Below are 25,896 nucleotides of genomic sequence, written 5' to 3'. Positions count from 1 at the left end.
GCCCTGCTTTTTTGCCCTGGTTTCATCAAACCATCTTTCGTCAGCTACATAGTTGGCCCCTTGTTCCCACATCTAGAAAACAGAGACAAGAATCTTCCTTATTTTCAGCCACTCAAGGACACTGAAGTGTGCCTATCCTATGAAAGTAGTGTCAGCTCAAGGAGCCTCCAGCCCTGAGGCATGTTTCTGAGTGACTTCCTCACCAAACTGGTCCCTGGCTTCCAACATTTTCCCCCTCGGCATCCTGTCAAGGTTGGATTCAGTAAACACTTCTGACTTGTCAGCACTGAAAACTTCGTCCTTCTCTCCTGTACAGCTTTCAGACATCCCAAACTAAAGTCTCACAGGGGAGGGAGAACATGTGTATGTGCACATGGAAGTCTATGCATGTGTATGTCTGTGCATGCATGCACATGCAAGCAACATAAGATCTGCCATACTAGAGGTCTTCAATGTTGGCTGAATGGATGAATGCACAGTGGATGCCCCTGCTGCAAGGTGGGCTCATTGATATATTTGATAAATATTTATCCAATCTATGATCCATTCAGTTTCAGGCTGAGACAGCCTCTGACATACAGGTTGACAGTAGTGTAGTTCTCCCCAAAAAGAAGGTTCACGGACTTCCTCCTTCCAACACATTTCTTACCGTCCAAGGCTTGCCTGGTTCTTGGGCCACCTAATGTCTATAATACTTACACCAGCACATATTTGAGTGCTAGGAAGCTGAGTTTGGGGTTGAATACTTGTTCCCTAATGCATATTGTATGCCCTTTAGTAAGTGACTTGACTTCTCAGAACCTCAGTTTCCCCATATGGAAAATAGGCACAAGTTAAAATGACATATCTTGTTATTTCTGTGAGGAATGAATGAGATAAGGCACATGCTTAACAATTCCAGTGCATAGTATGTGCACATTAAATGGAGCTATTTATTATGCTCAGCCTCCTCTCTGTTACAAGGGCTGGCTTAGATCCCTCCTACTTCCTCTAGAGTATCTACAGCATGAGAAGATGCACACATCAGGTGGAGGTAAAATCTTACTTCCCAGAAGCAGATATGCTCCCCAGGAGAAAAGTCAGACACCAGCAGAGGCCTGGAGGTAGGGAGGAGAAGGAGGATAGCTGACCTGGTAGAGGAGGGTCCCAGGATGGCTTTGTGTGCTCTGAAGGTGGGAGCGTCTGCTCTGATGGTTAGGATGCCTTTTCTCCCTGTGTGGACGCGGTCTTTGTTTCAAGTCTTAAGAAGTCCTGGCAATCCTATCCCACTGTCTGTGAGGTCTGGATCTTCAGAGTGAGTAGGCTAAGAGCTTTCTGGGCCTTCACCATGGTGGACCTATATCTACTTCAAAACCAGGACATGTTCATTCTACACACTACCTGGGCACAAGTGGTTTAGGTTATCTGTGACCTAACATAGTTGTATGAACCTGGGTCAGAGGAGGGATTTAAGAAGGGAAAAGTCCCTCAACTCAGGGACCTTAGAGACCCTGGCCCTGGGTCTCAGTTCCTTCCCCTATGAAATGAGAATTGCTCTCTAGGTTTCATCTCCATGATGGTTGAAAAGATAAGAAAAACAATCTCACCACTTATGAGGGGAAAAACCAGTTTCAGAGGGAGAATGGGAGGAATGGGAACCGTTCAGCTCAGGGAGAGCAGGACCATGCTGGCCCACTAGTCTGAGCTAGCCCCAGCTGGCCACCACTGGACTTCTACTCTGGTGGCTGCACCACACTGGGCTTTGTAGTGCTGTGACCTCACCACAGTTGGGACAGCTCTCATCCCGTGGTGCTGTAGGTCTGCCAGATTTCCCAGTCATGTCTTTGTATTCATTCTAGACTAGTCTGCTAGTCCCCACTCTGGGATTACACAGCACCTCTCCAAGTAGAGGCGCGGGGGGGGGGGGGGGGCTCGCAGATCTCAAGGCCCCTCCTGGTGGGTTGTGGTTCTGCATTAATAGAAATGTGCCCCAGCAAGGCCTCAGGACTGATGCTCTCTGCAGTTTACCAATTTTACCCCTCTGCTCCAGACAGGGTAATGAGTCACACTATGGCCATCTTCTGGCCTCAAGCTGTTTGTTGGGGCAAAGACATGTGATATTTCTGACTCAGGATGGCTTCTGACCCATGGAAATGGCTTCCACCCAGCCCTTCTACCCTGGAAATCACTGGAGATGTGTGGGCTGGCTCATGCTGACCACACTAGGCATTTGGTACCTCCAATTTATCTCAAATGTGTACACTCACCACTTGCTGGATCCCTGTGACTACTACTGAGGTGGTGAAGACTAACAGATCTATTTTACAGCGGAAGTAGAAAGGTTCAAAGAGGCAAATGGATTTGCCCAAGGTGATACAGCTACTATCTAACAGGGCCAGGCATAGCCTGTAAACTACTTGTTCTCGGGGACAGGAAAGCTGAGGCTTTGTTACCTTCATGTCTGTGAACCTCAGTCTTCTAATCTGAAAAGTGGGGGGCAGTAAGATAATGTTACATGGTGTATTCAGCAGAGTGGCCTGCTCAATAACTGTGAATAGTGACTAACATTATCACCCTCAGGATGTCTAGATGCTTTTGCTGGGAGATCATGCTGCAGATGAAGCCCTGCTACTGCTATTCAGGACTCAGTAAGGTGAGCTAAGGGTTTGGGTATAAAGAAGGACGAGACATGGGACCCCCTCACCCTCCATCTGCCTAGCATGGGTGGTCAAGCATCTTGGTTCCCAGCACTGTGATGGCTGCTGTCACTACCCACACACCTTGAATCTGCTCAGGGCCAAGATCTGAGAATTCTGAACCCCGGAGCTAATAATGGGAGCTGAAAGAATGAGAGCAGGTTGGGTTCTCAGAACTGACCAGCCTGGTCCTACAGGCTCTGTGGCTGCCAGCCTCCTAGGAGTGTGGCCTGCCCCAGGGCATGGTGTCCTTCTTGGTGTTTGGGGTGCAGGGTGGAGGTGTTGTGTGAGGTGGGGCTGTCTGTCCATGTAGCTCTGTCCAGGAGGATTGGGTCTAGCCACAGTGATGCCAACCCTGGGTTCTAAGTTCTTAGTCTTTCAGGCGAGCCCTAGGATACTCTTCCCTTAGCTTGCCCCCAGCTGCTGAGCTCCTCTAGGACAGACCTCTATGGTGCTGGGGACTTACAGTGGGAGTTTCAGCTCCCTTCAGGTACCCTGCCATATGCAGGGGATGGTAAACTCTGCACATCTGAATATGTTAGGATGAGCTTTCTTGAAGGCTTTGGGGCCTGTGGGCCTGGATCGTTAGTATTTATGAATTTTATTATGACCGTGTTTGTTTAAATATATATGTATATATTTATAGCTCTATGCCCCCCCCCAGCCCCTAGTTCTTGCCCTTGGCTTTCTGTTTGGTGGCCGTATAGGGCAACACTGTTTGCGTGCTCTTGTCTGATACTGTCTGGGTGCTGCTGTTCCTTGTGACCCTCCGGGTCTGTTCTGGGACCACTGTGGGGCCCAAGCGTCGGGTGGTCAACGGAGAGCGCCTGGTCTTGTAGGGGGCTGGGCAGGGCTTGAGGGGGCCTGTGTGTGGTTCCACGTGGGGGAGCTCTGAGGCCAGGCCTGCTTCCTCTTCTACTGCCTCCTCACCGTCCCCTTCTTCATCATCACAGCACAGAGCGTGGTAGAGCACTTTGTCACTGAACCGTACCCTCTCCCTTGTCCCTGGGGTCCGCTGGGGTACCTGACCCTTTGCAGGGCCAGCACTGAAGGCCTCTTCACTGGAAGAGTCTGGCGTCTCCCCTCGTGGCCCGTTGGGGATGGGCATACCACCATTCATGAGCTGGTAGTCAGGGCCTGCGCCTGGCCGTGGTGCCTCGGGGCCATCCACAGAGTCTGATGGTGTAGAGACGTCCAGGAAGGAACAGAACTCCCAGCTGTCTGAGAGGATATCAGCTGTCATGAAGTCCAGGTGGCCCAGGTCAAAGGGGCCCCCCACACCCGCCTTGTCACTGCTGGAGGTGCTGCTCACAGTGGCCGTGGTCCAGTCGTCTGGCTCCAGCTCAAAGTCAAAGTCAGAGGTTAGCTTGTCGATCTGAGTCACCACCTGGCCAGGGAAAGGAGAGGAGGTGAGAGGGGCTAGGTTTGTGTGTGTGCCTCTGCCCTGCCCTGGAGACCTCGTGGAAGGTGACTCTGAAAGATGGTGGCTGAACTGAAGTCACAGGGTTGTTTGCACTGTTAAGAACCCAAATTAGGACTGAGGAGATGGTTCAGCTGGGAAAGGGCGTGCCTTACAAGCATGAGGACTTGGGTTTGATTCCTAGAACCCATTTAAAAAAAAAAAAAAAAAAAAAAAGCTGGGCATGGCTATGCTTATAATCCTAGCCCCAGGGAAGTGGAGATAGGAGGATCCCTGGGGCTTGTTGGCCAGCCAGCCAAGCCTACTTGGCAAATTCCAGGCCAGTGAGAGACTCAGTCTCAAACATACACAAAGCCAAGTTGGACAAGGATGGACAGCCTATGCTGTCCACTGGAGGGAGGGGTACTACTTTCCACCAGGCACCCTGTCCATTCACACATCACTCTCAAATACAGCTGATCTTTGGAGTGAGGACAGGGCAGTGAACAGGGCTTAATCTTATACTGATAGAGAGGGGGTCAGATAGAAGGGATTGAAGGACTCCAGCAAGCCTGGACACCTCCCAGCTGCTGGCTGTAATGTGGTAGCTGGACTTGAAGTCAGTGGGGAAAAATGACAGGGTAGTCATAAAGAAGACCCTGCCCAGTCTTACTAAAGCATCCTGGACCCATCAGTTAGTGACTCACTCAGGGATCTCTTTCCAACCCTGAGGACTGGAACAACAGGTGTGTGGCACTGGCTGAGTCACCCTCCCCTTCCACCCTCATGCTCTAGAACCTCCTCCCTCCTTGCCTTCCCTGCCCACTGATGAATGGAGATCAATCTCAGCTTGTTGGGAAAGGAATAAAGCCATGATTCTTTGGGAAGCAATAAAGAGACCATCCACCCTGACCCAGGATGACTGGTAAGGCCACTCATGGGGCAGCTCATCTGTCGAGGTCACTGTACCCTGCTCTGCCTGCCTGCCTGCCTCCCAACCACCCAGAGGGAAGCCCTTGGACTCTGGGCAGGCAGCCCTGCCTGCAGATATATACCTGCTTGTGCTATTGTCAGCACATATCTCAAGGAAGAACACAGCAAGAGAGGGAGGCAGGTTAGGCAAAGGCCTAGAGAGAGGACAGTGTGAGGGTGAAGAGAGCAGAGTCAGGCCAAGACTCAAACATAAAACAATAAAAGCCAGTGGAGGGAACAAGTGTCCGAGCCACAGAGACTCAGGGACAAAGATATCATGAACTGTATCCAGCTTCCAGAATCTGGCTGGCATTATCTGCCTAGACTCAGGGTGGTCAGTCAGTAAGTTAACTAAGCAAGCCCTAACCCAATACTCATTACTGGGAACTGCTACCATGAGATGCTGTTCCATGCATGGAGAGGGGTGGGTGGCAAGTGCCCCAAGGTAAAGCAAAAAGACACCGCCTGCAGCATCTGGGTCAGTGGGAGATGGGCTGTAGCTGCAAGTGACCTGACTGTCCCTATTCCTCTTAAGGTCTGTTTCTCAATCTCTAAGTGGGTGAACTAGTTTACTTCTAAGGAAGATTCTAGGCATCTGGGTCCGTAAGAGTCAGTATGAGAACTCTGATCTGGCCTGCAGCAAACTGGAGGAGTCAGCACACCTGGGGGACAGACTTTGGGCAAGTCACCTAAGCATGCTGGAACTCAAAAGCATTTACCACCAAGTGCCTGGCCAAAGGCAGAAGCAGAGCTTCTCAGGAAGGATCAAGGGAGTTGGGAGGAGCCCGGTTTCAATGTTACATTTTATGCTTTGGATCACCTATTGCGTGCCAGGCTTTCCACTCTACATCCATGAGATCATGATGCTCCTAGTTGCTGCCTCTTGTTTTGAAAAGCACTGGCCTGGTGGCCTAGGTGCTGGGGTAGCCTCAGGAGTGGCTCTGCCACTAAGGCAGCCACATGCTCAGATGGAACTCCCTGATCGGTGACTGTCACCAGCTGCTGCAGCCTGAGGCTGGGGGGGTGCCAGGAGCAAGCTGGAGTTGAATGGCTTGGCTGAAATCCAGCAGACTCAGCTGAAGCCAGGCTGAGCAGAGAAGTCCTGCTTCTTGGAGCTCAGCATGAACAAGCACTGTCAGGCCCCAGGCCTGAGGGATAGATAGCAGAGATATCCCAGGTGTGCCCAATAGGAGCCTAGAAGCCTGGGAACCCAGACCTCCTTTCACTGAGGAATCCCTGGCTGGCCAGCTGTTTTCACTGGATCCCTTCCCTTCATTAGCATCCTCTTTTATTTCTGCTGGGCTATGGTGGAAGGGAGAGAGAGGCGGTCTTTAGGTCTCATGTCTGCCCCCTCTTGGCAGTGGAATTGAAGGCAGGTAGGTGATAATCCACTTCTGAGTTGTAGTTTCTGGCTCTTACATCCCTTTCCTTGCTCAGAGAGATGAAGATGGATGATATATCACCATATTTTAAACTACAGTGTCAGGACAGCCAAACCTGTCAGTACCTGGGCTCTGCAGCCAATGCTGGACTCCAACCCTGTGTTCTTACTACTTACAAGCTGTGCCACCTTAATCAAGTTACTCAGCTTTCAGCTTCTGTTTCTTCATCAGAGAATACTAACAGAATTCTCTCTGCCTGAGAGCCGCTGTGAAGACTTAACCCAATGCCCATGGGAACACATGCAGAACAGTGTAGAACAACAACATCTACCTTGCACCAGTGAACATGAGCTTATACCTAGACCCCAGAGCAGATGGGAATCAGGTTTCCACCTAAGAAATGGCACACTGATGGGCAGCTTTCAATGCCTGTTCAGGATGCCTGGGTATGGTAAGTGTGCCTTCCGTGGCCCATGCACCAGTATTGCCTGTTTTGCCTGAAGTGTGGGTGTGTTCATTCAGAACAGAACTAGGCTGAGAGGTCCATGAGGCCTATGGCTGTGAGGCTCACAAGCAGATCTGGTTTCCCAATGACTTGACAAATGACAGAAGTGAGGGTGAGAAAGGGAAGCCACATGCCCACAGTACCCAGCTTCTGTGTAGGGCCATGATCAGCTCATAAACCCGCTAACCCTTCCCTGGTCAAAGTGGAGAGCTAGTGTGGAACAGGCCCGTGCTACCTGTCTCTCTGCTCTGGCTGTCTTGAAATCTGTGATTTCTCTCTGAAATTTAATAATCATTTTGCCTACATGTAATTTGGGATTGTCTTGGAGTGCAGAGAAATAATTATATACACAGAAGGAAAGAGGGGGAGAAGAAGGAACCAGAAAAATCTCTAAGCTGGGGGGGGGGACTAGAGAGACACTGCTGAATCTACCTGTGATACTGCACTTGCCGACAGGGAAACTGAGGCCTAGCACCCAGAAAAAGCTGAGTTAAAGCCAGAAGTGGAGTCGTGACTCTTGGGTCTGGCGTCTTACAAACAAGACTACTCTGTCCCAGAGGAGCCAAGAATGAGGACTTGGGAGGGAGGGCAGGACTGAGATAGAACCTAGCCCCAGTCCCAAGGGTGTCCCTAGCCTGTTTTAATCTCAGCCTTGCCCACCAACAGTAACTTCCTGCCAGTGTCTGCTCCATCTCTGCAATAGATTTCCTGGTCAGCATCAGGACCACATTACCTCTCTGCCTCTAACCCTTCCCCATTCCCCAAACTTCTGAGCCTTCTAAACACCACCCCCTTTCCCCTCCAGCAAACGGCCTCCCCCTCATCTCTCTGCACATTTTACAGAGCTGGAGCTCCAGCTGCCACTGGGCTCACCTGGCATGCCCTCCCTCCCACCATCCATCCTCACTTCCTGGAAGAAGCCTGCTGGTCCCCAGCTGAGGGCAATATACTTTTTTGCATGCATGTTGTGATGTGGTTGATGTCTGCCTCCCTACTAGACATTAAGCCCAAGAGAGGGCAGAGTTGGGGTTTGTTTTACCCACTATTGGGCCATAGATACTGGCCCACTGTACAAACACAGCTGTAGACCATCTGAAAGAAGGTTGTGAGGTCTCTTTGTTTCAGACCTGGACCACCAGTACAGCTAGCTGAACTCCCTCTCAGATGAATGCATGCATGCATGCTTGTGTGTGTGCATCCATGCATGCATGTGTGCATATATGTGTGTGTGTGTGCATTCGTGGGTGCACATCCCCTGAGGCCCAACAGCCAGTGCTGAGGGATCTAGAGTCCCAGACCCAGGGTCCCCACTCCTTCCCTCTTTCCCAGCTCCCTGGGCAGCTGGTTACATAACTGGGGATCCTGCATTATTTATGACCACTGATTATTTTTTAATTCTGTGATTACATTGTTTATTATCTTCCTGGGGGACTGTGGCATTGGGGAGATGGGGAGTGAGCTGACCATGATTCATGGCTCTCATCCTGCAATTTGGCCTAATTGGCTAGGGAGCCTCTGTGAATCTGTCCGGAGGAGGAGAAGGCAAAGGAAAAGGGGAGGAAAGGAAAGCATGAAAAAAATAATAAGAAAAAAATCCATCCAAGTTGTACTGAGCTGTGAGTACTGAGATGACCCACTTTGATGCAGCTCTGTGGTCCCCGGTTTTTCCTGCTCCAGCTACTTTCTGGTAGGCCACATTTATTTATTTCTAACTAGCAAGGTCTGCAGCTTTCCCTGCCCACCGTAATGGCACCTGGCCGATGGACAGCTGGCAAACAGGCTGCCACAGAGCCTGCTTCCTATGTAAACCAGGTGGTATGGCCCTCCACTGCCACCTCAGGCCAAGGAGAGGCTGTGCCTACCCCGTTCTTGGGACACAGAGGTGACAGCACCCTTAGGTTAGATCCAGCTCAAGACTCACTGATGATATAGGGGTACAGGTGATCAGTAAGGATCATTTTGAACCCCCATGGGTCAGGAAGAAACGAGGTGAACTCAAAATCTGACGGGCCAAGGATGAAGACTCCCTCACCATGCCTGCGGAGCTGAGTCTGTGGGCAGCAGGGGGATCAGTAGTAAGGCAGAGTGCCCAGGAATATAACCAAAATATATTAAAAGTGTGTGGACTTCTCACTGACAGCAAACTTGAGTTCTACTTTCTGATGCACAGGCTCCATGCCCCACCACAGACCCCTGCCCCTCTCTGCTTCACTTTCCACTGACTTTCTGATGGTTGGGCACACTCCCTCCTCAAGACCCTGGTGTCACAGCTCCCACCACCTGCAATGCTCTTCCCCTAGATGTCTGCTGACCTTGTCCCTCATTTCTATGCATATCTGCTTAAAAACTACTTTATATAAGCCCTTGTAGTACCTCCATCCCTGTCACTGTCTCTCTCCTTTCCTCATTGGGTAGAGAATAGGGCTACCTTTTGCAGGTGATAACCTATTAGAGGTCCCTACCAGGCAGCCAGGACCTGGCCTTGACCTACCTGCTTTTGGCTAAAAAGCTCATATGACTCTAGAAAACAAGGCTTTGCAGGGAAGTGCTAGACTCAGTCAGTAACAATACCTCATGGTGGCTGAACCCTAGCTCTGTGGGAGAACATTTGCCTCCCATGTATTAGGACGTTTGATACCTAACACTGCAAACCAAAAACAAAGCAAAAAGGATATGGACCTGGCTCTGTATATATGAGGGAGCATAGAATGAGCTGGTATTTTCCTCTTTACAGATGGGCCAACAGAAGCACAGAGAAGCAAAGTAACTTTTCTAAGTTCACACAGCTCAGGAGGCAACTGTACTAAGAACTGAATCAGGAATCTCTGGCTGCCTGGCATGTGCTCTTTTTCCCTTGGGATGGCCTGTGTTTCTGACTGAGATCCAGGGAGCCTGTAGGGATTAGCCTGGCATCCTGGAGTATTGAGGAACCTGGGAGAGCTAATTGAGGGCTAATTAATGTCTGTCATGTCACATCTCTGGGCAGGTCAGTTTCAGCTTTCAAAGTGCTTGGGGGGTTGGAAGAATGCTCACATTCTTGAAATGTGAGCAGGTAGGTATTGGCCTTCCCCTTCAAGCTAAGCCTCCAACAACCTTGCAGCATCACTGGGAGGGACAAGTCATTAGTAGTCCATTCAGAGAGGAGCAAACAGAGGCTCAGAGAAAAGGCTTTGGTGGCTTTCATCTTTTGGTTAGTTTCAGGCTTTGTGCTCAGGCTCAGGTAGGGTGTGTGTGTGTGTGTGTGTGTGTGTGTGTGTGTGTGCATGCGTGTGCGCGCGCGTGCATGTGCATCCATGCGTGTGCTTGGGGCTATCTTCCAGGGTCAGAGGTGCCAGGCAGGGGAAAGGAGGTACAGACAGCAGGATGGTGAAGGGAGGATGGAGGAGAATGACACAGACTGCTTTTTTCTGCCTGGCTCTTTCAACAAGGTTCCTGTTCAGTACCCCTGCCAACCCATCAGGTAACCCTTGTCTCCATACTCAATATTTGGTCTGAGCTGGTGAATATGAGTAGGTGCTGCCCAGGGAGTCAGGTAGTGAGGGAATAGGGGCTTGTTCACTTAACCATGGGTCCACCTATAGCCCTGATAAACACCACAGAGGGCCTGAATGGAGACAGACAGATCAGCTTTATGTCCTCCCGAAGGACCTAGAGCTACATCAGAAGTTTGAAACCAGGACCTGAGACCCACAGTACTCCTGTCCCCAACAAACCCCAGCCCACATGAAGTTGGTTATGACAGCTCTTTTGCTTGAATTTCCCTTCCTCTCTGCCCATTACCATATATATACCTCACCTTTCTGGGGGACTAGGGAGCTCTGAGGCTCAACCCCCCACCCAGCTGGGTACCATTGGCAGCGGACAGGCAGTGGCATACGGGGTAGACTCTGGTTTCCATAGCAACCTGCCAAAGTCTTGGGTGGAGATACATGGCCTATAGGTGTGGGGGAGGGGACTCATTGCTCTATCCTGGTTCAGACCTCTGGTGTGTACAGACTATCACCTGGAGCTCTGTAGTGAGGGGCACGGGAGTCAGTGATTATGAAAGGGAAGGTGGGGACATTTAAAAGCTCCACAAATTAACTCTGGCACTTGGATACCACATCACAAGCATCAACTATCTCTAGGAAGCTCTTGTCAAAATACTGAGGTTACACAATAGCCCACCTGCTGAAGCTTCAAATTGGCATCAAGAATCTTGAATTCCAGGCTCAATTCTGTCATGGGTGGGTTGTGTAGCCTTGGGCAAGCCTCTCTGGATCCCAGTTTCTTCAATAGTAACTGGACAGAGCTTGCCTGGACTACCTGTGAAATCCCTTCAAGTAAGTTATAAATGATTATGCTGAGGAAGAAGAGGCAGGAGTCTGCTCCACTGGGGTCTATAATCCCAGGATTATAGACAATACCAGCTCTGGTTGGGGTCCCATGTCCTTGCTTGAGACTGAAACTTTGGACAGTTCTCAAGGCCCTGATAAAACCAGAGTGTTCAGAATAAGGCAGGGTAGAAGAGGATACCTTAATTCTTTGGACTCATGAGATCAGAGGAAGGGTTGTCCAGGGACCTGTGGCCTTTGGCTCCCACATTGTATTATGGAGTCCAGACCACAGCAGCCAGGGATGTGGGCAGGAACACCACCACCTCCGCTTGCCTGAAGCATCAGTCACTCCTACCTCTAGAGACAGGCTCTCCTGGCAGGTATCATGGAACAGACCTTGGATCCCCAGCTGCATTACCCTAACAGGCCTGTTACCTCTGTCATCCTCCAACTCACACCTCCCTTCAAACAACCCCTCTCCCTGTCTTGAATTCAGGCCATGTTGGAAAGCCACATTGCTCATAGCCTGCCCTATCTCCTCAGTTTCCTACAGCCCCTTCTCCCCCATACACAGCTGGGAGGGGAGCTTGAGTTCATAACTCAGAATGATCCATTCTCTCTATGTCTCTGCAGGGCCCTGGTTACAAGGAATTGAAAGTTACCTAAAGCCCACCTGGCTGGTGAAATGGGACCCAGTGGGCAAATTCAGGCCAGTGGCTCAGAACGCTGGTCATGCATTTTGGACTTGAATACAGCCCAGGGGGCAGGGTGGAAGACATGTGTACCTCATTACTCCAGCAATGTGGGAAGGAGTAATTAAACTGGGCTCTGAATAGAAAGCCAGAAAGGGTTTCTCGGTGACTTTTTGGTCTTTGCAAAAAAAAAAAAAAAAAAAAAAAACAGTCCAGAAACATGTCCTGTGAGAGGGGACACATACCCATAAAAAGACTTATCTCCCCTTCAGTGTATAGAAAGGGTCTCTGATCCCCACCAACAGCTCCCAGTCATTCTTACTCTATGATGGGGAGGTCACAACTAGTTTTAACCCTTCTCCCCTTAAGGGTTTGGAGTAACCATGCGATCCCTGAAGTAATACTTTTTGAGTTGGGCCTCAAGCTGTGGGGATTGACTAGTTAGAGGCATGCACTCTCTCCTAGAGTCCTTGCTCAGAGTCTGAGAGTAAATAGTAGTGGGGTCAAGGGACAGCTAGGGTTTCAGAAGAAAGGGTCCCATTGGGCACCCTGAGTGCACCCTGGGCCCGCTGGTACCACCACATCAAGGCCCCACCAGCTCTGGGGATGGTGATTTTTTTTCCCCTTAAAGAAAAACAGACTTGAGGAAAGGAGAATTCAAAGGGTGGTCTTCTGTGGAATGAGCCATGTGCACACTCAAACATACATAAATGTTTTGGTGCTGAGCCCAGTCAGGCAGGGTTTTGGGTCTGTGTGGCCCTTGTTCGCCTCTCACTCACCTCCCTCAGCTCCTTAGCCACTTCTTTGAGTTCCCTCAGGATGCCTTCAAGTTGCCCAATGACCATCTTCATGCGCTGTCGAATCCGCTCTCTCTCTCCACCACTGTTGGGGTCGTCACTGGGCTGCCCGAGGTCCGGGGCACCCCGAATGTTCATCCTTCACCACGTGGCCGCAAGCCTGCCCATACTCGCCCCAGCGGGGCACACGCTTTGCCAGCCTCCACGGAGCCCCCGTCGGCCGGGCAGAGCTCCACATTTTAACGGCCCCCCAGCCTACCCTGGCCTTGGGCGGCCCTCACCCAGTCCCTGCAGCCTGCCACTCGACCTACTCTGCCTCTGGGTGGGGGATGAAGCACCCAGAGGAAGACAAAGTCTGACCGGGCGCGGGGCAGGGTGGGAGGTGGGGAGGGGGTCAAGGTGAGGACACGGGAGGGCAAGGGGAGGGGCCTTAGGGCCCAAGAACAGCTTCCAGGACTGGAAGTGCCTGTGGTGTACAGAGCTAATCTTTGCCTGAATCTGGGTGTGGAGGCAGGGGGATGATTCTTCAAGGACTAAGGGTAAGAGATGCCCTTGGGATGGGAGAAGGTAGCAATCCCCTCGCAACTCCTAGGCAGTTACAAAGGCAGAGGTCTCTAGATGCAGCCGAACCTGCAGAGGGATGGCGGTCAGGGTCTTCCAGATGTGGAGGGGGGCTCCAGATGTGAACAGCGCTGGAGAGGGACCTGTATTGGAGGAGGGCAGCCCCCTGCAGAAAGAGCGAGCCTGGCGTCAGCCCTCCCAGGCTGCTGCACCAGCCTGCTGCTGCCGCCTCCCTCTTCTGCCTGCCTGCACCCTCCTTCCTCGCTGGAGATTATTTATTTATTTATTTATTTATTTTTGTGGGGAGGGGTGTTTGTGGCGGAGGCAGATGGTTTTCAGCACACCCCTCTTCTACAGGGAGAGTGGAGGAGCCCCTGGTTTAGAGGCATAAGTCCTCAACCTCCTCTGGGGCAATCTAGCTGTGGTCGTGCTCCCCCCCCCCATCCCTATGCCACCAACCAAGCTTGGCCAGACTGGTTCAGTACAGGGCCTCTCCAGTCCTCCATCCTTCTTCCAATGCCCACATGGTGCCCTCTTCCCCAGCGGACCCTTCCTTCCCCAGCCCCGCCTTCCCTCCGAAGCTGGACTCCCCTACTCACAGAAGGTGTGTGTGTGGGGGGGGGGGGGACACCGGCCTTTCCTCCAAGCAGCGTCGGGGGCCAAGCCCCAAGACGAGGTTGGGGGGCCCCCAAGGCTCCCCTAGGGCGGGCTTCTCTCTCTGGACCCTTCGGCTCCTGGCCTCAGGAAGGTCCTCCGAGCAGTGACCGGAGACATCTGGGCGGTGGGAGGGGGCGGGGCCTCCGCGCTCCAGGGAAGGGGGCCGGAAAAACCCACCACGCTCGCCAGGCTCTGGGTCGTGAGGGTCCGGAGGACTCGGGGTCCCCGAGGCCACAGGTGACCCGGGCCGAGGCAACGACCGTCCGGTCCGGGCGACTGAACCAAAGTCGGAGGGCTGGGGAGGGCACCGGGATCCCCTCAACCCACGCCCGGCATTCCCCGGGCTCCGCAGGGTTCGCGATTCTCTCTGTCCAGTCCAGTTCGGCGGGTTTGGGTCCCTCCGGGGTCTGCCCTGACCCTGGCTTGCCTCGCCCTTCCCGAGCTGGCACCGCCAGGCGTCCGGAGTGCACTCAGCCGGGACCCAGAATATCCGAGCTCCGGCTCGGGCGGCGTCCGGAGCGACCGCAGATTCCGCTTAGCCTAGTCGGGCAAGCGGCTCGATCCACGGTGGGGAAAAGTCCGGATTCCTTCGAGTCCCGGGGGAGGGGCGGCGGCAGTGGCCTGGGGGGACCCGGTTTCCAGCACAGCTGAGATGAGCGCACGAGGTCTGGGGGCCTCGGCACGGCGGGGCTAAGCAGAAGCAGCAAAGGAGAGCATAGGGGGCCAGCGAAGCGCCAGGAAGGCGATGGAGGAGGCGCGGCGGGCCCGGTCGGGCACACGGGGCGCGCAGCCTCCGCTAAGCTCCACCGCCTCCTGCGCGCTCGCTCACGGCTCCGCGCCTCGCGGCCCCGGGCGCCGGGTAGCTGCCAGTGGAGCAAAGGAGGCACCGGGGAGGCTCGGGCCTCTCTCCCTGGCTGCTTCGCCCTCGCCCTGCCCTGCGCTGCCCGCCCGGCTCCGCGGGCCTGGCCGGCTTCCCCCTAGCGCCGCCGCGCCCCGCCGGACTGGCCGCCCGGGCGGGCGCTGGCTCCCTCAAAGGCCGCCGGGCTCGCGCGGCTCCGCTCGTCTCGGCGCTGCCAGGGAAGGGGCCGGCCCCGCGCGCCGGGAGGGAGCTTTTAAAGCGACACACACGCCTCCCAGCGCCCGGAGCCGAGCGCGCGAGCCGGGGGGTCTCGCCACCCTAGGGAGCCGGAAGGACTGGGCGCTGGCGGAGCAGAAGGAAGGCTAGCCCGGCCGCCTGCCTCTGCCCCGGGCGCACAGACACGGGACTTGATTCCAAGTTCCCTCACCTCCCTTTCACACAACCCCTTGGCCCTCCTTCCCCCACTGCAGTGCTTCCCGGGCTTCCCCTTCTGGCGCTTTTCCTTCTCTGCCAGCATACTTCAAACTGCCCCAAATCTTGTGTCAGTTCAGTAAATAGAATCCAACCAACCTTTACTGAACACCTATTGTGTGCCATGCTCTAGTTGAGAGGGAGGGGTTGGTGAGTACTGGGGTATTTCAGATGGTTCGGTTCCCCTTGTTCATCATCCAAGTTCTCAACAGTTTTTTGTTTGTTTCATTGTTTTTGTTTAGTTTTTTTTTCTTTCAGGGCCTCCAGTAGGCCTTGATTCCTGCTAGCTCTGTTGAGGAAGTAGCCCACGAGGACATTCTTGAGCAAACTGTAGGGTAGTGCATGCAGAACACAGGCAAGTTCTAGAAGCAGGTATGGGTGCCAAGGAGGAAGCACGGGCCAGGCACCCGCCCCCAATCCATGAAGGGTCTTCCCAGGAAAATAAACCTTGAGCTGAATCTTAACAAAGACCATGGAGACTGGTGACTGTGGTTTGCAGGAGAGGAGATCAGTATCCCAAGAGGGAAGGCGGGTGGGAAGAGGGCTCAGGAGCAGAAGTAGGGGAGGGCAAGTTTCAGTCAAAGTGGTCCTCTTGATACCATTGGAAGATTGTATGAAGTGGGACAGAGGAAGAATGAATCAGGAAGACAGGAGACCATGGTTAGAAGTTTGGAATTGATCCTGTGGCAGAGCAGGGCTCTGCGAGCCCGGAGTGTGTGCACAGGGTGGGGGGTACTTTCCTAGGAGATCCCCCACACACACTCCGGAAAGTTAATGGTGGGTTTGAGGAGGCCATAGACAGCTGCCCAATTAGGAGGTTCTTGCTGAGCTTAAACTGTGGGAGGCCAGCCAGAGTAGCAGCAGAGATGGGAAAGGAGCTCTGCTTGGTGAAATCATTTGGTGATTTCCTTAGACTCTGAATCTAGAGAAGTAGCAGGGAGTCTTGTACTCCTACTTAACAGGTGAGGCTGAGTAAATGCTTGTGTGCATTTGAGTGGTCTGGGGTAAAAAGCAGACGTTTAGGACTGGCAGAGAAGGACAATAGATCTCTCTGTCCATAAAAGGGCTAGGGCTTGACAGTGGTGGGCTTGTGGTGGTTGTTTTGGCTTATCCTCAGAGAAGATGAGTTGTTAAGCAGGTTAGCTGTGCAGAAGTAACATGAGCAGCATCAGAACCAGGCTGGCAGCTTGGAAGCGTCCAGGAGTGGGGAAGGGGAAGTAGCACCTAGAGAGGTAGGAATAGAGTCCAGGGAATGGATTTGTGGGCCCAACATGGAGAGGCTCAACACAATGGTGTCAAAGGCTGCTCAAGAGAGACAGAAAGGAAAGTGCTCACTGGCCTTCACACTTAGGAGGTGACTGGTGACTGGCAGGGGTAATTTGCTCTGTGTGGAGGTGGGTAAGTAGGGAATGACAAGAGCCAAATTGTTGGGATTTAAAACTGAATGGTTGGTGAGAAAGACATTTTAAAAGCTGGGTAGACAGGAAGTGCAGCTCCTGAACTACAGAGGCAGGCTGGTCTGGGGACTTGGAGCTGGAATTTTAAGGTGGCCTAAGGGGTCCAGGATTCAGGACAGCAATGGTGGTGTTGGTATCAATAGTTTAACTTGGCCTCTGAATCCTCTTAGAGGTTATGTTCCCAGGGTCTTCTGGAACCAGCAGGAAGTTCCTCCTTTTGATGGTACCTAGCTGTCTGGGCTTGGGGCAGGTTCATCTGAGGAGGTGGCTCCAGAGATTCCACCAATAACTTGGCTTAAATTTGTGATAAAATGCATATAGTAGCACATGTACCATTTTATCTAGAGTCCATAGCTCTGTGGCATTAGATACATTGTGTGGAAGACACACACAGTTCCAGCCTTGCTTCTGCAGAAGCTATGATGCTGGGGGACAGCCAGCACCAAGCATGGATTAAGTCCGAAAGAGTAAATGAGTGTCTCATCTTAGGCCTGGAACTATCAGCTATGGGCCACAGTAGGGATGATTCACTTGAATTGGGAGTGTTGGGAGCCTGTGAGGTTTCAGATTAATACTTACTAACTGATCTTGGGGCCCATTAGGCAATTCAGTACTTAGGAAAGGGGAGGTGGCATTTCTTTTGTCTTCTGTGTGGCTCAAACTATGCCTACGGCCCCCTCCATAGCTGGACTATGCAGGAGGGCAGCCAAGTAGAAGATGTGGGGGTGGGGGCAGTGTATAAATCCTGTGAAGAATGGTTGGGCCAGCTGGGGTAGACTGGAGAAGAACAGACTTAGAGGTGTTTCTGATTGGAAATCTTGAAAGGTCTACTATAGAATGGAGGGATCAGACAGATGTGGGAGTGTCCAGACTTGCTTCCCTGAGTTTGGGGGGGGGGGAGATTATTGCCCTCACTTCCCTGTACATGCAGCCAGATGTTCCATCCTCCAGGCTCAGCTTTGCTTTGCCCACTACCTCCTCCATTCCCAGGCAGTCTTCCCTAATCCTTAACCAAATACTTCCCAGGATGTTTATTTGTGTGCTAGCTGTGTGACCCTGAGCAACTTACTTAACCTCTGTGAGTGGGGTTAAGAGACTCGTAAACATTTTTATAGTTTTCTGAATTGGCTATAGGGACAGAGGGGCAGGAGAGATTGTTGCTATTTATTATTATTATTATTATTATTATATTTATTTATTTCTTAAAATCAGAAAAAGTAGCTTGACCACATACCCACTTTCCAGGATAGTGCCTGGCCCCTGTGGGTGTTCGTAGGTAGGTGTACTATCAGCTCTTACTTATGTCTTCATGTCTGTAAATGTATTTCTCTTGGAGGCTGCAGACTCCACATGGTGATGTCAGTGTGTGTGTCCTCCCTGTCTCTCACACGGACCTGTGTAGTGGATGGTGACAGCAAGTGACTCTTACCTCTCTTCCCTGATTTTCATCATCTCACTTCTGACATCCTCTTTGGGAAATGTTTCTCTATTGTCACATATTCGTGGTGGGTTGTCAGTTAAAATACCAATTCCTTTCATCCATCCCTGCTCTACTGCCAGCAGGTAGACATGTGATTCAGATGGCACCAACCATAGACCCCCATCCTCCAGTCACAGTGATTGATCCAAGGCGTGGGCATAGTACCAGCCAGACTGGTTGGGATATATGTATTAATGATGGGAGGAAGAATGTTTCTTCTTGTTTAGATGCCTGCTAGATGCTGTGGGCATCTTTCCTACCCAGTGTAGGAAGCCAAGCAGGAAAAGAGAAAGGGTTTAGAAAGAGTATTGGCAGCATCGAGTCCCAGCTATGGCCCTGGTGACTGTGCCTCCTGTCCCTCTTCTTTCATCCCTGCAAGCTACAATATCTTACCCTCCTACAAAATCTCTCCTATTATTCATTGCTCATAGTGGATTTCCCAGAGTTCCTGAGGTCAAAGGGCTAGGAGCAACTGCCTATGGCCATGGAGGGGAGCATCAGGGCTTGGGAAGTTTTTGTGTCAGGCCACCTTGGGTTTGGGTCCAGGTGTTTCATTAGTTAGCTGTGTGAGCTGGATTATTTGAGTTTTTTTTTTTTTGTATATAAAATGGGCAAAGTGGGGATGGGGAGATTGCTCAGTGTACTGAAAATGCTTGTCATGTGAGCATGAGGACCTGAAAGCCAGGTATGGTGGCTCACGTTTGTTATCCAGGTGCTGGGGTGGTGGAGAAAGGCCCACTGGGCAGCTAGCCAAGTGTAATTGGTGATTGTCAGGCCAGTGAGACACCCTGTCTCTAAGGAGGTGGATGGCATTCCAAATGCTCACATGTCCATTAGTCATGTGACCAAATCACAGTTCCCAAGCCCCAGTTTCCCTGTTTGTCAATAGTTTGGTGATAATTGACTTGAGAACGAAGTAAAACAATCCATGTATAGTACTCAGCACAACACTTAGCAGGCATTCAATAAATATCAGTTGTATTTTCTGAAAAACAGTGGTTGGAATGAAAGGATCACACCCAATAAAGGGTTTATAGAGAGGCACATCTGAGTCTTCAGAAAAAGCCACTTCAGACTGGCAAGATCTCATCTAACCTTCTTTGGCTAGACAGAAATGAGGCTCATCTTGGGAAATACACATCCCAGGGCATGCCCACCATTTTTCTGCCCTTCATAATCTCCCCCAACAAGCATCTCAAGAGTTTCACCCACTGCCCTGGCTCTGCACTCCCCCTACTCACTCCTGACCCTTCTGACCCATCTGTAGCACTGCAGAATTGGAATCAATCTCACCCAGCAGAATCTTGTTCTTGCCAAGACCAGCAGATGATAGTGTTGTGGTTCCTGAGCCTGGGGGCTCTGCTTGATCCCTGAGCCATGTCTTTGGCGGAGGAGGCACAGGTCTGGCTTCTTGTTTTCCATCCTGCCTCTCTACTGCTGCATGCATCCTATTTCTCCAGTGCTAAAATGTTAGTGGTCTTTGGATTCTCACTGAGTCCTCTTCTCATGCCACTCATCTTTGTCAGGGCTTGATCATCTATGCATCCTAAACCCTTAACTGCCATTTTGTTTGTTTGTTTTGAGACATGGTTTCTCTATGTAGTTCTGGATGTCCTGGAACTCTATATAGATAGACTGGCCTTGAACTCTCAGAGATCCTCCTGCCTGTGCTTCCCAAGTGTTGGGATTAAAGGTGTGAACCAGCAAGCCAACACTTCAACTGTATTTTCAATCCCTCAGCAAATCTGTCTCTTCCCACTGGACATTTCCATGGTAATGATTTGCAGCTACTTCCAACCCAATGTGCTCAGGTCTGAACCCATTATCTTTCTTCTAGATGTGCCCCTTTCTGTCTTACCATCTCAGAGAATGGCTACCCCTCCGTGAACGTCACAAACTTTAGATGTTTCTAGTCTTCAATTTCTCCTATCAATAGAGTCACTCAATCCTGCTACTTCTACTCTAGTAATTGTAGTTATTACAACTACTTGTCATTGGAGACTGCTTTCATCTCTCTGTGGATAGCAGACCAGGTCTTATGTTCATTGGCTCCTATGTGAGCCTGTGGCCTCCTACTGGATCTTGGATCTTCCCACTTTCAGATTTACCTTGAGGAACCTCACTATTCCTCATCAAGACCCCTAACCCTCATGGTGGAGTCAGCTAGCTTTCTTTCATAATTCCTTTCATTTCCCTTTTTCCTTCCCTTTCCTGAGAGTCTTATATATTCCAGGCTATCCTCAAACTCCCCATGTAGCCAATGATGACCTTAGTTCTGGGATTATAAGTGCTTGCCACCATCCCTGGTTTCTGCAATGTAGGGGTTGGACCCAGGGCTCATGCATGTTAGGCAAGCAATGTACTAGCTGAGTTACATTCTCCTGGTATCAGCTTCCTGGCCTGCCCATTTGTAATTACCTCAGGGTTCTCCTGTCCATACAAGGTAAGTTCATCTTACTGTGGCATTAATGTTTTTTTCAGGAGTTTTGTTTTGTTTTTAAGACAAGATCTCATGTGTACCCCTGACCAGGTACTTACTGTGTGGACCAGGCTGACATCAAACTCACAGAGATCTGCCTGCTTCTGCCTCCTAAGTGTTGGGATTAAGGTGTGTGCTACTGAGCTCTGCAGGAGCTTCTTCCTGGCACTCCAGCCTTGTCCTTTATCACCCTTTGCTCCATGCTCCTGAGGACTGAGCTACCGGAAGCTTTTTTACTCTCTGCCTGAAATACTGCTCTCTTCTCCAGGTCATACACCAGGTCCTCCTAGAACTACAAGTACAGTGTTTGACACATACTGGCTTGGCAAATCCACTTTGTCCACGAGACCATCAGCTGCTGAGAGCAGGTACTGGACTGTGTTTGCCTGCTCCCCAAAGGCTAGTAGAGTTGGCAGCTGCATTGGACAATTTGCCCCATGAGCCAAGGCCTTCAGTTCAGTCTTCCATTGAACATTCTATTGCTGTAAGTTAAATCTTTGTTAGAAAAAAAATTCAGAATTTTCCTGGAAATGTGGCTTTATCCTATGGTTTATAAAATGTCACAAAGTAGCTGCCATTATTCCTAGAAGTTGGGCTTCTCCTAGGTATATAGTGATAACCTGATAAGTCTTTCCTTTATTTTCTTTTTTTGCTTTTTTGTTTGAGACAGGGTACTATGTAGCTCTGCCTGATCTGGAACTTGATAGATAGATCAGGTTGACCTCAATCTCACAGAGATCCATCTGCCTCTGCCTCTGCCTCTGCCTCTGCCTCCTGAGCGCTGGGTTAAAGATGTGCACAACCTACTGTTTCTTGGTCAAGTAGGTACAGGCTATTGCCAATATGCGAGTCTTGTTTTAGCCACTGTGCACCAGAGAGTGTATGCAAGGTTTGGGTATTAGGGTTGCCATCCATCAACCAGTGAGCATTTGGACCTTGCTGGTAAGTGTTTTGCCCCAGCTTTGCTGCCTGATTTTATGATTAGTTCAACCAGGTTCTGCGACTTTCTTCACAATACCCAGATTAGCCACAGTGATCCCAACTTTTTTCAAGTGACCCCTTGGTATTTGTACCGAAGCCTCAAATGCTCCTGGAAGACTTTTTCTTCAGAACTCCTAGCCATGTGTTGGATTCATGTTTGGCAGAATTAGGTGGCATGAGGACCTGGGAAGTCTATGCTATTATTCTCTTCCCTGAGTATTTCACAATTTCCTGTTAACTGTGACAACATTTTGACTTTTGATTTCAATATGTTTATGTACAAATATCTAGTGGCAATTTTTTACACCCAATATACCTGAGAGACAAATTTTTCAATTGATCTGAGTAGGCTATTGTCATTTTCAAGGTATGTTCTGAGAATATTGAATGAACCACTAACCCATTTGTTTGTTTTAAATCTTTATTAATATATTTTTGAGACAAACTAAGTTGGAAAAAGCCAGGAGACAGAATCATGGTACATAGCTCAGGGGAACTCTTTTTCCCTGTTCTGTAATTCCAACCCTGTCCCATGTGAGCCCTTCCACACTGCTGTGCCTCAGCTTCTTCTGAGAATGGAATGTTCAGATACTCCGGGAAGACAGTATTCTGTGGATCACAGCCACACACATCACCACATCAGACTGCCAGCAGCCCTGTGAGCTGGGTAGTTGTCATCCCACTGCCTTCTGGGCCATCTCCCCTGCTTTATTTACTGTCTCCACTCTTCTATCACTTAAATCTTCCTCTCTGTCTGTCTCTCTGTCTCTCAGCCTTGACTGTTTTCCATCTGCATTTGAACCTGCTCTCTAGACTCTTCCATCTTAGAGCTGTGGCCTCATCACCTCTCCAGGGCTCTTGGCTTCCTGCGCAGTCAGACTTGCCTGGAGTCATTGCATCTCTGCCTCTCCAGGCCCTGTTGTACTGGTTCCTCTTCCTTCTGCCATCCCCACTCAGCTCCACCACTTGCCTGAAAAGCCTTCAATGTGAAGGTCACCTTGACCTCCAAGGTGCACCATCCACAAGACACATTTGAATCCACATTTGACTTTTCTTCCTGCTGCATTTGGACAATCAGCCACACAGCTCTTGTCATTCATCACCTTTACTACTGCTGGAGGACATCTGGACCTACTGGGTTTCTGCTGGCTCCAGGCTCACAGCTAATTGGTTCTTTGCCTGTTCATCTTTGAACTCTAGGATTGCTTAGGGCTCAGCACTACAACTTTTTCTCTTCACCTTTCCCTTTCCCTCCCCACCCTCTTCTCTGGCAATAGCAGATCCCATCAGTATGGCTCCTTTCAAATCCAGATCTCCAGCCTTGATACTTCTTAGCTTTATGTGGGTTAATTTTGTAATGAAGGACACTGCCTTCCCTGCTGAACTGACAGATACTGACTGATAAAGTTCAGGATGGTTGAGTACCTTGCTTGAGGTCACACAGCTCATCTGTAGCAGGCTCATTTCAAACATCTTTAGTTTTGGTGCCTCTCTTAACACTCATATATGTGTTTTATGGACAATAATTATACCTTATTGTAACTGGCTGTTTAATGATGCATCTTCCCTGCTAAGCCATAATCTGTTAAGATGAGGACCATACTGTCTTATTCATTCTTTGGGTCCCACTTTGGAGTTTTGTGTTGGATGGAGATGGAGGACTATGGGTGTGTGTTGATTAACTTTTGGTTAACAAGGCTACCAACGTCTTTTCCAAATCTAACTTCCTACCAAGCACCAATAAAATCCCTTAGCTCAGCTACTGATTATGTCTCCTTTTAATTTTAATTCTACCTTAAGTCTTAAGAAGAATCATACTAATAACAAATAAGCTGGGTGTGGAGGCACACATTGTTAATACTAGCACTTGGGAGGCAGAAGCAGATGGCTTCCTGAGTTCAAGGCCAGCCTGGTCTATAGATGGAGTTCTAGGACAGCAGGGCTACACAGAGAAACCCTATTTTGAGAGGCAAACTGGCTAAGGCCTCTCCTACCTCACTCTTTAGAACACCTCCTTTAGGTAGGTGGAGAAGTACCTCAGTTGGTAGAGTGCTTTCCTGGTGTGGGAGACGGAATCCCCAGCACTGCATAAACCATGTGTGAGGCTGTGATGGGGAAACAGAGGGCAAGTGAGAACTCAAAGTGATAACTGAGGTCTGCATTATTCCAGTGCTGGTGGAGCCTGACTCTGCTTTGGTACTTCTCCATCGAGCTTGGCCCCCTGGTCATTTATACCTTCCGGTTGAGAAGGGAAAGAACAGGGGCTCCAGGCTAGCTTGCTGGGGAGCCAGGGTTTCGGTAGTTGGATTGAAAGTGGGGAAGTGTGAGACTGAAGATGAACTCTGGGAGGAAGAGGTCAGGGGCTGCCGGATGGAACAGCAGGTTCTTGTCAAACACACAATTTAATTCCGAGGCTGTAGTCCTTGTGCCTGGGAGAGTTTCTAGCTTGCAATAGTGTCATTTACAGATGGATTTGCAGCGGTGAATTACGAGTTTGTAAGCAACAGCTTCTCTGACGCCTCGAAGAAAAAAGCTTATCCCTCTGCAAATTATAAATTCATAACTAACAGTGTTATCCAACTGAATGCAAAACAAATTCATTACTGACTACATTATTTCATTGAACATCAAGTGAATGAACCAGGCAGGGGTTGTGGGATGGGGGATGTGACAGGAGATGGGAACCAAACAGTCCCCTCCTGTTCTTCTATTCTTTGTATCCTTTGGGAACATCTCAAGGTAACCTAGAGTGGAGGTCCTGGGGTGATGACTAGTCCTAATGTGTCCCATCAATAACTACCACTATGAAAGTCACACCTCTTTTCTATGATGATAAACCAGTCACTTCAGTGTTAGCTTATTAGTCTCTTGTGGGAACTCCCATGTGGAAGTCCGATTGACAAGACCTCAAGGTGTCGTGGCTCCTGGACTCATCCATACTGAGAGGCATAGGGCTGCCATGCCAAGAAGAGAAGTCAGAGCTGGGTCTATGGTTAAGTATCAGAATGGGGACATTCCCTGTGTCTTTCCAGAACATTCCTCTCAGGGATCTGGCTTCAGGGTACTAAGACACCTATCTGTGTGCTTCTGTGTGATGGGAACAAGGCAAGTGCCCACAATGTGCCTACTTCAGGATCTGGGGGTGGGGGAGGAAAAGGCATGCTTTGTTACCCAGATTTGGTATTCTGATGCTATAACCAGGTTTACTTAGTAGCCCTGTGTTTTACTTCTTGTGTTATGGTTGTTTTAGAAAATAAGAAAATACAAGTAAAATTAACATATACAATAAATATATAAAACTAATATAGTATATAAAATATATCTAAACCACCCATAATTTTCTCCATTAGAAAGAGTCAGCTTTAGGGTGGATTAAACCTGAAACTCTGCCCATCCTCAGTTCCCACAGGAGAGTCATTTATTTAGGAACTTTGGGCTGGGGATTTAGCTTAGTTGGTAGAGTTCTTGCTTAGCATGCAGGAAGTCCAGAGCCTGATGGTACATGGTTGTGACCCTGGCACTGAGGAGATGAAGGTGAGAGGATCAGAAGTTCAAGATCATTCTCAGCTGTAGGAAGAGAAGGCCAGCTATACCCTGTCTCAAAAGAAGGGAAAGAAAGAAAGAAAAAACTTCAGCATTTGATAGTTCTAGAATTTGGTGTGGGGAAAGATCTAGGCCATACTCAGCTACACAATTAACTTTTTCCTTTTTTTAAGACAGAGTGTCACTATGTAGCCCAGACTGGCCTTGATGGAGCTTGACATGTAGATCAGGCTGATCTTGAACTCACAGAGATCTGCCTGCCTCTGCCTACTGAGTGCTGGGATTAAAGGTGTATACTACCACTGCTGGGCCACAATCAACTTTTGAGAAAGAGCAGGCATCCCAGTGATTGGAAAATTCTCTGTACTCCCCACCTACTGGGAGTTTCCTGGCATCTGTTCCCATCTTGGGTCCTCCTATTCTCCCTTCTCTGATGGTGTTGCCCCTCTCTGCCACCTTCCTCCAGAGCAAAGAGAAGTCCCTCTTGTCTCATGCTTGGAGTTCTGATACTGGCATATGTCTAAACAGTTGACCCAAGAATTACTTTTCCCACAAAGTTTCCCGTTGAAGCAAAAATTTTAATGCCAGCTCTTAAGATAAAATATTTTAGCCTTGTTTTGTGATTTTATCTGTATGTTTAGGAATAGATGTTCTACACAGGAAGTGTACC

At 50.0% G+C, this 25,896-nt stretch overlaps 1 protein-coding gene across 1 annotated transcript; it reads right to left on the bottom strand.

Moving 5' to 3' along the window:
- Positions 1-3,260: 3,260 nt before the first annotated feature.
- Insyn1 (inhibitory synaptic factor 1) lies at positions 3,261-13,111 on the bottom strand. The gene is made up of 2 exons (XM_051197627.1): positions 12,721-13,111; positions 3,261-4,062 (listed from the first exon to the last, which is right to left on the bottom strand). The coding sequence occupies exons 1-2, from the start codon at positions 12,874-12,876 to the stop codon at positions 3,343-3,345; spliced, it is 876 nt and encodes a 291-aa protein (XP_051053584.1). The 5' UTR covers positions 12,877-13,111; the 3' UTR covers positions 3,261-3,342.
- Positions 13,112-25,896: the final 12,785 nt, after the last annotated feature.

This window comes from Phodopus roborovskii, unplaced genomic scaffold (genome assembly GCF_943737965.1).
Source record: "Phodopus roborovskii unplaced genomic scaffold, PHOROB, whole genome shotgun sequence".
NCBI lineage: Eukaryota > Metazoa > Chordata > Mammalia > Rodentia > Cricetidae > Phodopus > Phodopus roborovskii.
The sequence above is the reverse complement of the archived record's forward strand: the minus strand, read 5'-3'. Positions and strand labels throughout refer to the sequence as shown.

Bases quoted from the DNA above. Each gene is read 5' to 3' on its own strand.
- Insyn1 (XM_051197627.1), bottom strand. From the start codon at position 12,876: ATGAACATTCGGGGTGCCCCGGACCTCGGGCAGCCCAGTGACGACCCC. The intron at 4,063-12,720 runs GTGAGTGAGAGG...TTCCCTGGCCAG, and splicing joins TGGCTAAGGAGCTGAGGGAG to GTGGTGACTCAGATCGACAA.